The sequence below is a fragment of the Panthera leo genome, chromosome D4 (genome assembly GCF_018350215.1).
Source record: "Panthera leo isolate Ple1 chromosome D4, P.leo_Ple1_pat1.1, whole genome shotgun sequence".
NCBI lineage: Eukaryota > Metazoa > Chordata > Mammalia > Carnivora > Felidae > Panthera > Panthera leo.
In genome coordinates this window covers 28,933,695-28,946,433 of record NC_056691.1, presented here as the reverse complement: position 1 = coordinate 28,946,433, position 12,739 = coordinate 28,933,695, and the positions used below count along the sequence as shown (strand labels likewise).

At 44.9% G+C, this 12,739-nt stretch overlaps 1 protein-coding gene across 11 annotated transcripts in view; it reads right to left on the bottom strand.

Annotated features, from left to right (window-relative positions):
- The window catches only part of LOC122204446 (aminopeptidase O (putative)), a 342,257-nt gene that overhangs the window by 136,171 nt on the left and 193,347 nt on the right, over window positions 1-12,739 (bottom strand). The window contains exon 8 of one of the 11 annotated variants that reach the window (XR_006195669.1): window positions 6,804-6,901. The exons of 7 other annotated variants lie outside the window; for them this stretch is intronic. Coding sequence is in view for 2 of the 4 variants with exons in the window: in XM_042911924.1 (XP_042767858.1) it covers window positions 12,525-12,618 (94 nt within the window). In the remaining 2 variants the exon portion in view is untranslated. Of the gene's footprint in view, window positions 1-812; window positions 1,313-6,803; window positions 6,902-9,792; window positions 12,619-12,739 lie in introns of those variants that run through there. 3 more of the 11 variants (XR_006195668.1, XM_042911925.1, XM_042911924.1) reach the window with 3 other exon arrangements.

Below are 12,739 nucleotides of genomic sequence, written 5' to 3'. Positions count from 1 at the left end.
ACATTAGGGTTGTTCCTACTTTTACTATTAAGGACAATGTTTCTATGAACATTTGTGTACACGTTTTTGGCTGGACTTATGTTTTCACTTTTCTTGGGTAAATACTTAGGAGTAGAGTTGCAGGGTTGTATGAGAACCCTATGTGCTACATTCTGAGGATCTACTAGACTGCTTTCTAAAGGAGCTGCACCAATTCACAATCCCACCAACAATGTACAAGGGTTCTAATTTCTCCAAATCCTCTGTGGTACTTGTTCCTATCTGACTTTTCAGGATAGCTGTCCTAGTAGGTATGAAGTGATACCTCACTGAAGTTTTGATTTGCACTTCCCTGATGGCTAATAATGTCACATTTTTTAATGTGCTTATTAGCCATTTGTATATCTTCTTTGGAGAAATGTCTATTTAAATCCTTTGCCCATTAAAAAAATCATTTGAGAGAGAGAGAGAGAGAGAGAGAGAGAGAGAGAGCAAGAGAGAGCACATGAATGGGGGAGAGGGGCAGAAGGAAAGAGAGGGAGAATCCCAAGCAGACTCCACACTCAGCACGGAGCCTGACACGGGGCTTGATCCCATGACCCTGGGATCAGGACCTGAGGCAAAATCAAGAGTCAGATGCTCAACTGACTGAGCCACCCAGGTGCCCCCTTTTGCCCATTTTTAATTTGAGTTGTCTTTTGAGTTATAAGAGTTATAGGAGTTCTTTATATATCCTGAATACTAGTCCCTCATATACGATTCACAAATATTTTCTCCCATTCTGTGGGTTGTCTTTTTAGTTTCTTGATGGAGTCCTTTGACACACAAAAGTTTTTAATTTTGGTGAAGTCCAATTTATTGATTTTTTTCCCCTTTGGTCACTTGTTCTTTAGTTTAAGAAACAGTTGCTTAATCCAAGGCCATGAAGATCTATACCTATGTTTTTAGCTCTTACATTTAGGGGTTTGATCCATGTTGAGTTAATTTTTGTATGTGGTATGAAGCAGAGGGTCTAACTTCATTTTGTGCATGTGGTTATCCAGTTACCCCATGGCCATTTGTTGAAAAGACTATTCTTTCTCCCATTGAATGGTCTTGGCACCCTTGTCAAAAACCAGCTGATCATAAACAGAAAGAACAGTTTGTTTCCAGACTCTCAATTTTATTCCATTCGTCTATATGTCTGTCCTTATGCCAGAATCACACTGTGTTGATTACTGTAGCTTTGTGGTAAGTACTGAAATTGAGAAGTATGAGTCCTCAATCTTTATCATTTTGGTTATTCTGGGTCCCTTGAATTTCCATATGAACTTTAGGATCAGCTTGTCCATTTCTGAAAAAAAAAAAAAAAAAAAAAAGGCAGCTGGAATTTTGACACTGAGCATTGCCATTTTAACAATCTTAAGTCTTCCAATTCATGAAGACAAGATGTTTTTCCATTTACTTCATTCTTCAGTTTCCTTCAACAATGTTTTGTACTTTCCACTGTATTGCACTTCTTTTGTTAAATTTATTACTGTTTCATTATTTTTGATGTTATTGCAAATGAATGTTTTCTTAATTTCATTTTCAGATTATTTATAGCTAGTGTATAGAAACACAATGGACTTGTGTACATTGATCTTGTATCCCGCAACCTTATTGAACTTGTTTATTAGTTCTGCCAGTTTTTTGGAGAGAAAATTCCTTAGGATTTCCTATATATAAAATAATTTTGCCTGCAAAAAGAGATAGTTTTATTTCTTCCTTTCCAATCTGGATGCCTTCTATTTCACTTTTTTACCTAACTGCCTTGGCTAGAACCTCCAGTGCAATCTTGAACAGAAGTATAATCCCTCTTTTTTATTCTTTATCTCCTCCACCACTGACTTGAAAGAGGAAGAAGCCCTTATAAAACTTAACATGTAGAAGATTCTTTTTATGTGTCCTTGCAGCAGTCCAGTCAAATACCTGTATTGTTTGTCAGCCATTCTTGGTCAAAACTATTGGCCAAAACACAAACTAAATGGTGGTGTTCGGGGGAAGTGTACAGGGAGGATGAGAGTTTTTCTGAGCGGGCAACTAACACTCACTAGCCATGAATGTAGTGTACATCATGCTAGGATTGGCTGAGTGCGTGAGATATCCTCAGAGGCAAAATAAGAGTGAATTATTATAGATTGGTTTATATACATGAATTATTATTATACAGGACTAGCATTATGTTTTAGGAAAATATTTCACAGGCAAACAGTGTTATAATGAATCAGTCGCACACGGGGGAGCAATACAGAAGTATGCGTGTATACTTACAAAATTTATTTTTGGAAGGATTCACAAGAAAATGCTAGCAGAGATTATCTTAGGGTGAATGAAGACTGGAATGGTGGGGATGGAATTAACACCTTTCTAAACTGTCTGGGTTTTCCTCTTAGTACTTTTATTACAAAAACAAAACAAAACAAACCCACCCCCACACCATGGTTAACTAAGCAGTGATTATGAACTGCTTTATTTCTTCTTTAAGTTTTTCTATATTTAAAAAACCCTACTAAATGTAATTGTAAAAATGAAACACGATGTACAGTAAATATGTAATTAGGGGCCTATCAAGGAGAATTCTATCCCTCCCTTAGAAATACCTGAGTGATGAGTAACCAGGGAATGGTTCAGCAAGATGAACAGGGAGTGCTATTTGAGTTCAAATATTCAGGACATGTCTATCATCTTTGTCGGGTAAAAGAAGTGTGAACTGAGGGTGTCCCTCCAACAGGAAACAGGAACTGAGTGGGCAGCTCAGGGGGAGGGAGCTGGCCTTTGAGACAGGAAAGGGCAGAGTCTGTTTCTGGCTAGCGGAGAGCCTTAAGGTTTTTCAGAAAATGCTGGCACAGGTACAGCACCATCCTGTCACGAAAGGGTAGAAACCGTCTATACAGCTAGCTTGCTAGTGTGCGCAGCTCAAAAAAAGAGAACAAGACAGAAAAAATGGGGTGAAGGGGGTTCCGGGCTTGAGGGATGGAGTAGAGGGTAGGAGTTCCAAGGTATGTATGTAGAGATCCCAGGAAGTGCACAGGCCAGTGCCAGCGGTCAGAACTCAGGTAAGAACGCTTGAAGCCATAGAGGCCAGAATTGTTTTCTCCTCAGGGCTGTGGTCAGATTCTGCACAGAATGCCAGGGGAACTGTACCGAGTGAGCAGCACCAGAGGGGACACCAGTGTGGCCCTGATGTACAGATGAGACCAAAAGTAGGTTCCAGGAAGGTATGAAGATTCCATTTGTCTTAGAAGCATTGCCGAGGTAATTCTTGCCTCAAGCTATTAGTTTAAGCATCTTTGTCTAATGTTCAAACTTTTTGGGGGGTTTGTTTTTGCTTTTAATCCCATCTTTTTCATTGGTAACCAGGCATTCTTGCTCCCCCACCCCTTCTTTAAACATCCTCTTAACTTCTTGGGGCACCTGGGTGCCTCAGTCAGTTGAGTGTCCGACTTCGGCTCAGATCATGAGCTCACAGCTGGTGAGTTGGAGCCCCGTGTCAGGCTCTGTGCTGACAGCTCGGAGCCTGGAGCCTGCTTCAGATTCTGTGCCTCCCTCTCTCTCTGCCCCAACCCACTGGCATTCTGTCTCTCTCCCAAAAATAAATAAACATTAAAAAAAATTAAAAAAAAATCCTCTTAACTTCTTAATACAATTAACTTTTCGGGGTGCCTGGGTGGCTCAGTCGGTTAAGCATCCGACTTCAGCTCCGGTCATGATCTCATGGTTTGCGAGTTCAGGCCCCATGTTGGGCTCTGCGCTGACAGCTCAGAGCCTGGAGCCTGCTTCAGATTCTCAGATTCTGCCCCTCCCCCGCTCTGTCTCTTTCTCTCAAAAATAAATAATGAAAAAAATTTAAGTTTATAAATTAACTTTTTGAACATTCTTGCCAATTCCAAGTTAATCAAGAGGAAAAGTAGTGTTTCCAGGCTCCAGTTGTTAAAGAGACAGGAGAAGGGTGCCTTTGTGTTCACCAGAGGAGGGTGGCAGCAGTGAGAGAAGAGAGAAACCAGAACAAACCAGGAGAGAGAGTGGGGCTGGCTGCGAGGGCTGTGTCCTTGTGCCCTCTGTCACTCGTTGGGTAAATATTGACCAAGTGTCAGAGGGTCTAGATGACAGTACCTAACATGTGTTGAGTGTTTAATGTAGGTTGAATCATTGGAAACTGACACTACTGAGCCATTTTAGATCTACCAAAATGGCAATTCTCTGTGACTCAACCCAATATATGTGTTCTAAGTGATTTGTACATATTCATCACATTATCCCTCTTACTCATCTATAAAGTAGAAACCATTGTGTTATCATCTCCATGTTAGAGTGAGGAGACCAAAGCTTATTATGCTGTGTACCTCTGTCAAGGTCACTCAGCAAGTGGAGGAGTCAGAACAGGATGCAAATCCAGGCACTCTGGCTTCCTAAACCCTAGACTACTCTCCGGGGTTGAGACCTGAAGACTGACAAGCTCTGGAGAGGGTCCAGGCCTTCATTCGCAGCTGTTGTTTCTCTAAAATGAGGCAGGACAGACCAGGCTTTGGCCAATAAGGAGCTGGGACTATTGCCTTTCACTCTGTTAAAGTCATAACAAACTTCACAAAGCCCACATATTCAACCACTTCCTTTAGTGGGTCAATCCAATCCTTATCTGCAATCAGAGAAAGCTTTACATCCTATTATTAGAAGCCTTCTCTGAAGTTGTATGGACTCTCCAACCAGTTTTGAATAGCCCCAAATGAGCCACTTAGAGCCCTAGGCCAACCAGGAAGAGGATCCTAAGCTCTTCTAAATTCAGGTGTGGGTTCCTGAAATGGCTTCTAGTCTCTGTCTCTCTGATCATGTGTGATCTCACAGGCTGGGTAATCTTCCCAGAACTCTCATTTTCATTATGTCATTCTTGGAACTGAAAATAGCTCCCCAATGCCTGGATGGTCACGTGCAAACTTTTGAATCTGGCATCTAAGGAACTCCATTACTTAGCCTGTCCTTCCCTGGCCCCCTTCAGTCTCATGGGGTTCCTGATGGCTATCCTTTCCAGGAAGCTCATTCTCACTTTAATGTCCATTTCCACAATTAATTCACTGTTCACGTCTGCCATGCTTTGCTCCTTGAGTTCCCTTCCTTCCAGCTCTTTCCCAGTCTCAATGTTAGCCTTTCTTTCCATCCCAGTTCAAACCTCACATCTTCCCAGCCACCCTTTCTAGCTAAACCTGCCAACAGTAATATCCCAGTCCTTAGAACTCTGAGGATACAGCCTAGGGTTTTTCTATCTACTGTCTTCTGACCAATATTTCAACGCTGCAAATAATATAGAAAGAACCTCAGGGACAGAGATCATGTTGTCTAGGACATTCATTTCTTCAACATTTATTGAGTATCCATTTAGTGCCAAACCCTGTGGTATACAGAGGTGAAGAAGTCCTTGGATTCACAAGGCTCATGACTCAGAAGAAAGATGCATTAGGTTGGACCATATGAAACTAATGTGTTTGTAGGTTAAAAAGGGTCGATAATTGGCAATATAACATGGCTCATTCTGAATTTAATTATCAAATAATGTAGTAAGATGAGGGATGGAGATACAACCAGAGCATTTAGGGGTTACAGATGAGGGTCACATGCTTATATTGTCAGGAGAGAGCCTGAGACTTTTGGAATGTGGTGATATCTGTGTTGAATCATGACGATTTGGGGTCATGCAATAAGAGGAGGACATTCTAATAGAGACCACATGAAAACAAGGCAAGGAGGTTAAGAAAGAACAGGCATACAGTAGATGTTATGGGCTGCATTACATTTCTCCAAAATTTTTATGTTGAAGCCCTAGCCCGCCCTACTTCAGAATGCAACTAGATTTAGACACAGGGCCTTTAAAGGGCTAGTTAAGTTAAAATGAGGCATTTGGTTGGTACCCTTTACAAGGAGAGGAGATCAGGACACACAGAGAGACACCAGGAATGCAGGCACACAAAGGAAAGACCAAGTGTAGGCTCAGAGAGGAGAGGTTGCAGAAGAAGCCACACCTGCTAACACTTTGATCTTGGACTTCTAGCCTCCAGAAGCGTAAGAAATAAATTTCCACATACCAGTCTGTGATATTTTGTTATGGCAGCTCTGGCAAACTAATACTGTAGGGTTCTATATGACCTCAGTGAGGGCGCTGGGGTGAAGCAAAAAATGGCAAGAGAAGGGACTGTAAAACACAGGTAGGAGTGATGGCGTGCAGGGCTGTGCCTGCTGTATTAAGGAACTTGGAAGTTTTTCCTGGAGGTGAAGGGAAGCTTTTGGAGAGTTTTAAGTAAGAAGGTGGCAGAATTAGAAGGTGTTTCAGGGAAAGCTCCACGGTGGCAGTGAGGAAGGTGGACTTGATGACTAGAGACAGAAAGAACAATTCGGGAGCTGTTGGATTGGTGCCAGCGAGTTAAGTTCTAACCAGGGAGACAGCAGTATTAGGAGTGGAGAAGGGCCCAACTGAGAACACTTGTGAGAAAAGTTCATAGTGATGACTTAAACCCTCCCAGGGCAAGGAGGAGAGAGGAGGGAGGAATTGGAAGACCCCCCATTTTTGACCTGGGATGAACGTGAGAACCTGAGCCACCACTGATGGGCTCACCACCATAGGAGGTGAGCAGATGGGGCCCATGGGACAGGGTTACCAGTGTGAGATGGCTGTAGGGCCAGCAGGAAAAGAGGATGTCAAGTGGGCAGCTAAGCAGTCACATGTGATCTTTAAGAGAGAGTGGGGCTGGCCTGGGGATGTGGGAGCCTCCAGCACAGAGAGGAGGTATAGTCAGCAGTGCCCATGCCCCACTCACATTCTGTGGGGCCTTTTTATCTGTGTGCACGTTAACTCTTGTCCTGCTCTCCATGACTCTGTCAGATGTGGCTCTCTGGTTGCCTGAGGTTCTTCTACCTGTAAACACAAGAGACAGAAGTACCTCGGGATGTACATCTGTCCAAGCAATGAGGACAGGCAAAGGGGTATACACACGCTGAGCCACACCCTGGTGGGGACAACTCTGAGACTGACCCGCACTGCCTCCACAGCAATCCTATGTGACTTGACTTAATACCCTGGCTTGGCCTCCTTTCCTTCTCCTCACTTCTACTTCCCCTCCTGGGAATACTTCCTAATAAATCTCTTCCCCATGAATCTTGTCTCGGGGTCTGCTTCTGGGGAATCCCACCTAAGGCAGGGGGTGTAGATGAGACTACTCCAGAGGGATGAGACTACTCTAAGAGTGGAGCCCCCGAGGAAACAAGAACTCTGAAGAAGAGCCAGAAGAGGTGCCACCAGGAAAGCCAGGCGACTGAGATCCCCAGAAGGCAAGAGTTATCAATAGTATCAAACAAAGCAGAGGAGTTCCAATAATATAAAGACTGGAATACATTTACAGAATCTGGTGATCTTAAGGGCAAAATGGCCTTAGGAAAAAAGTTTCCCTAGAATCATGACCCCAGCCCATGGCCCAAAGTGATGGCAACTTCATTCTCCCTTCATATATGGATTCCCACCCCCCCCCCCCTTCCCTTCTTCCTTATGGGCAGAAGGTTTAAAGCTCACCTAGGTATATGCAAGTTCTAGACTTGCGTCGATGCACATGCATTTCCACTTCTACCTCTGGAACTAGAAATTTGTCTGTAACTGTATTAAGACTGACAGGTTGCCTTCAGGCATCTGAGAGGTCAGGGAGAAATGGATGTTGATGCATTTATAGAATTGAAGGGAGAACATGGCTGATGGCTTCAGTTTTCCCTGGGGGACAGGAGGCAAGAGAAGAGAGAGCAGGAAAGGTCTGGAATAAACACTGAAGACCATGGGGAAGGGAGCTGCCCAGGAAAGAGTGAACAGATTTGTTCCCAGGCTGTGGGGCCGGTGGAGACTGAGGTGGGCATGCTGGGAGTCTTGGCCCCAGGAGGAGGAGCGGCGGAGGCTGAGCCTCTGGGCTGGAGGTGGGTGCGTGACGGCAACAAGGGACTCTGGAAGGACGGGAGCTTTCCCATGAGGCAGCTTTGTGTGGCTACGAGTGGCTGAGTTCCCACATGTGGGTGGGAAAAGACTGCTGTGTTCTTCAAGGATCAGAAATAAAAATTTTGAGAAAAACTTTAAAGGCAAAAGCTTCATGCATACCAGAGGTGTACACATAGACTGATTTCAAAAGTCTTACTGTTTTATTATTATTTTTTTTTAATGTTTACTTATTTTTGAGTGAGAGAGAGAGAGAGAGAAGACAGAGAGCAAGCAGGGGAGGAGCAGAGAGAGAGGGAGACAGAATCTGAAGCAGGCTCCAGGCTCTGACCTGTCAGCACAGAGCCCGATGGGAGGGGTCGAACTCACTGTGAGAGCCACGAGAACCGTTTGATCATGACCTGAGCCAAAGTTGGACGCTTAACCCACTGAGCCACCCAGGTGCCCCCAAAGTCTTACTGTTTTAAATGGAACATCCAGTGTTCAGGTGTCACGCAAACCCATAGAACCAACGGCACGGCATGCACACTTCGTCTTGGCTGTGGACAGCTGCATACGTGGGGTTCCCCCCATTATTATGGGATGTCTTTTCGACCAGGGAATGAGACATTTATGAGGAAAGTAGGAAAAGATATTGGTGTTTCTCTAGAATTATATCGTCTGTGGAGGCAGCAGCTAGGAGAAAGAGCCACATCAGACTCTGGGCCTGTCAGCGCCTTCTCAACATGATATATTTTCACGTTTTTCTCAGCATGAGCTTGACTTTAACAATGAATCCAGAAAAGAGGGGAAGTGATAATAAATCACAAACAATAAAAACCAACAGAGATTTCTCCTGACCCTGCCACTGTAGCTCTTCCGTCCCGCAGACCTGTCAGAATATACTAACACTCACAGGGTAAAGCTCTTTAGAGAGAGAATGCCAGAATCCAGCAGCGCCCCAGGGACCAAAGGCATGGGAGTCTTACAGAAGGCCCTTTGCATCTTCCCTGGCAAGAGTCACGACTGCTGCACAGTCAAGGGTGGGGCGGGGGTGGAAACAACAGGAGAGCAGAGTGGTGGCGGCCAGGCAGAGTAGGACAGCAGTAAGATCAGCTTTGCCTCGTACAGTTCTGTCCAGGGTCAGTGGACAGGTGAGGGGGGGGGTGGGGGAGTCTGGGGAGAGTTGCCGGGCTCTCATCTATGGGAAAAGCATCTTTAATAATTAACAAATGAGAAAAGACATGGAGTGAGTAATGTGACCCCTAGCATTTTGAAACTATGAGCAAATCGTCATGCCACAAGAGCCTGCCGCCACATTACAGGCTCCCCAGCCAAGGAACGCTGAGAAGGAAAACACAGGAACTGTTGTAACCAAATGAAATCTTACAACCAAGTCAATCCAGGACATATCCGATGAGAGCCATGTTCAACACCGGGTGTATGGAAGACACAATTGGGAAACAGTTATAACATTAGCATGTCAGAGCCAAATACAATTTTAGTTTTTCTCTTCTCACTTTGTTAATACTCCAATATCTATAATCAACACAATGTTGAGGTTTTTTTTTTTCTTATAGCTACTGAAATAATCAGACACATGCACTCATGTGTAAAAGACAAAGATGCTTGGCCCAAGGATACTTTTTTCTTTTAAGTTTTTTAATTTATTTTGAAAAAGAGAGAGAGAACGCAGGGGAAGGGCAGAGAGAGAGAGGGAGGGAGAGAATCACAAGCAGGCTCCACGCTGTCAGTGCAGAGTCCAACACGGGGCTCAAACTCACCAACAGTGAGATCATGACCTGAGCCGAAATCAACAGTCAGATGCTTAACCAATTCAGCCACCTAGGCGCCCCTAATGATAATTTTTTTAACCCTAACCTTTGTATCCTTCCATGGTTCAAGATACCTTCAGGGTTTGTTTTTTGTTTTTTGTCTTTTTTTTTAAAATGCAACTAAATGCTATACCGAGTTCCTTGAAAGCAGAGAGAGAGAGACTAGGGAAAAGAGGGTCGTTTCCATCCCTAGGTTTCAATCTCTGCTCTGCTCTTTATCAGCTGTATGATGTTGGACACCTTAATCTCTCTTTCTGAGCTGTGAGTCATCTAAGTGAAGATGTTGAATAGCCAGCAGGAGGGGTGGGGAAGGGTTGGCATCAGAGCAGAAGGAAATCAGGGAGAGTGTGACACACAGAAGCCAAGTGCAGAAAGTGGTTTTAGAAGGAGGGAGTGGTCAACCATGTTGAAAGCTACTGCAAGGATGAGTAAGAAAAGTTTCCATTTTGTCTGTCAACGCCGAGGAATGAGGAACGTAGCAAGACACAAACCAAACTTCTAAATTGTTGGTCCATCACTTCAAGACCATGGGGTATCTTGAAAGAGAGGGAGGAGAAAGATAGCGTCTTTGATTATGGTCTTGTCTTAAGCGATTTCTTTGCATATTAAACAAAAATAAAACCTGAGAACAAATTCTCATAACTCTGATTCTTTTTTTCTTTTTCACTTTCGGTTATTTCTAGGCTCTCCGTTCCCATTTAAGGGAGAATTCCACAGGATGGGAGTAAACTAAACCTAGACTATGTAACTCGGGGCAGGTTCAGAAACATCTCATCTCCACCATAAGCACATCTGATAGCCCTGGTTTCTATACTGATGTGCAACAAATCTTTCAAATGCAGCCATTTCATGGTTTGCCTAAATTTAGGCAAACACGATTTCGGAATACTAAGACAAAAACAAATGCCATAATAAGCTTTCCAGCACAAGGGTCTAAATATAGTGTATTTCTTCTCCCGGCTCTATATACACAGGAAAAGCTCTTGGCCCTCAGAGGCTGGGTTGATCACAGCCCCATGGAGTGCAGAGATAAGGCTCTCCTCATGTGTGTGATGACTTCTCTGTGTGCGGTTGGCCTGCTTATAAATTGGGAGCACATTTCATCAACTCACGTTCATTACGATGCCCCACCCCCCTTCCACACTGATTTCCAGAGTTCCTCTGCTGGCTCCCCACCTTCCTCCAACCTCTTCCCTTGCCGTCCTCTCTCCTTGGTGATTTCAATGTGCTCAGTTTTAAGTATTTATAGTCTGAATGTTCCAATCTCTCCAGTGAGCTGCTGACTTGTAGACCCCACTGAGTTCTCAATATTGAGTATCTATTTGGCATCCCAAACTTAAGGATTTTTATTTTTCTTTCCGGTATCTCGGCTGTCTGCCCAGCTGCTCAAGTCAAAAGCCTGGAATCATTCTGGACACTCCCATCTCCCTCTTCTCCACATTCAATGACCAAAGATCCGGCAGCTCCACCACCCAAACCTGTCTCAAATGGGTCTATTCCTTGCATCTGCCCCCCACCCCCAGGATCTCCTGCATGGATAACTGCGGGTTCTAACCCTTCTCCTTGCCATCCTTCTGCTGCCTGTAGCCCACCCCCCCAACTGCCAGAGCAGCACTGAAAACACAAGACAGATCATGACCCTTCCCTGCTGCAGGCACTTGGAGTAAGGCTTGCGGACCTGACTCCTGCCTGCCTTTCTCTGCCCATCTGGCCCCACCATCCCTCCGGCACCAGCATGTCAGGCCCTTTCCTACTTCAAGCCTTCATGGTCCTCAGAGACACCTTCCCTTCGTGCCACTTCTCAGCATAACTAGCTGTGAATATGACAGAGTCCCGCTAAGTCGAAGCTCCACGAGATCAGGGATGCTGTCCATATCAGTCCCACGGGAGGTATAGCCGTCCCACTGGCTGAGTGCAGAGGTGTACAAACAGTGGTGCTGGGTGGGGGACACGGGGCTCCTGGCTCTGGCTTTGGCTCTGGCTCTGGCTCTCCTAAACAATGGATGAGTCAGCGGACCGCAGAGGTTTGCGTGCGAGCTGGGGGGACTTGTCTGTGGGAAGAGTGGCCACGCCCAGGCTGCAGTGCTGCTCAAAAGCACCAGCCAGCCTCCCTGGGGTCAGGCTGGGCCCCGTGCATTTCCCTCAGACTTAGCCTCAGTGGACACTCACTGTGGAGTGGGGGTGTTCATTTAAAAACAACAACAACTGAACCATTTCAGGCCGGCCCTGCTGGGGAGGCGGACTGGCCTTCAGGGTCATCATCAAAAATGAGGGGCTATTGCTGGATGGCTGCCTTCCCACCTGTCAGACTGAGGATTCCACATGCTTGGCTCTAGCAGGATGAAAGCTTCTGTTGTCATAGCAATCGTGGCGTTCCTAGGGCCTAGGCTTCGGGTTTCAGAATAACAACTATTTAGAGAAGTGAAGGAAATGAGCAAAGCAGAGAGGGGCAAAAATGGAAAAAGCGCAAGAAGTAATCCTACAAGTAAGTGCTACAAGTCACACTCTGAAAACAAAACTCAGGAGCTAGGAGTAGAATCTTCCCCAGACACGGGAGCGGCCTCCTGCTGGGAAGACGGGAAACAAAAGGCCCCATTGACACAAACATCTGTTATTACTAAACACTTAGGAATCAAGTTTTTCCTAAAGGTTTTTTTTTTTTTTTTGGCTTTATTTATTTATTTATTTATTATTTTGTCAGGTCATCAGACCCCAACCTTGTCTGAGTCCTCAGCCACCACATAAAGTGACTCTTAGAACGTCAAATGAAGAATTTGGTCCTGGAAACGGCCTTGTGTTAGTTTTTTCCTGGCCAGAGACACCAGGAAAATGTCAGAAGGCAAAGCCCTGAAAGACGCAAAACACAACAATCACATCCCTGGGATGGGTAGGGTGGTGGTGACCTAACCCAATTTGATTTAAAAAGGAAACGCAGCAGATTTCACAGATGGCCAGGAGGTGGCTGGAA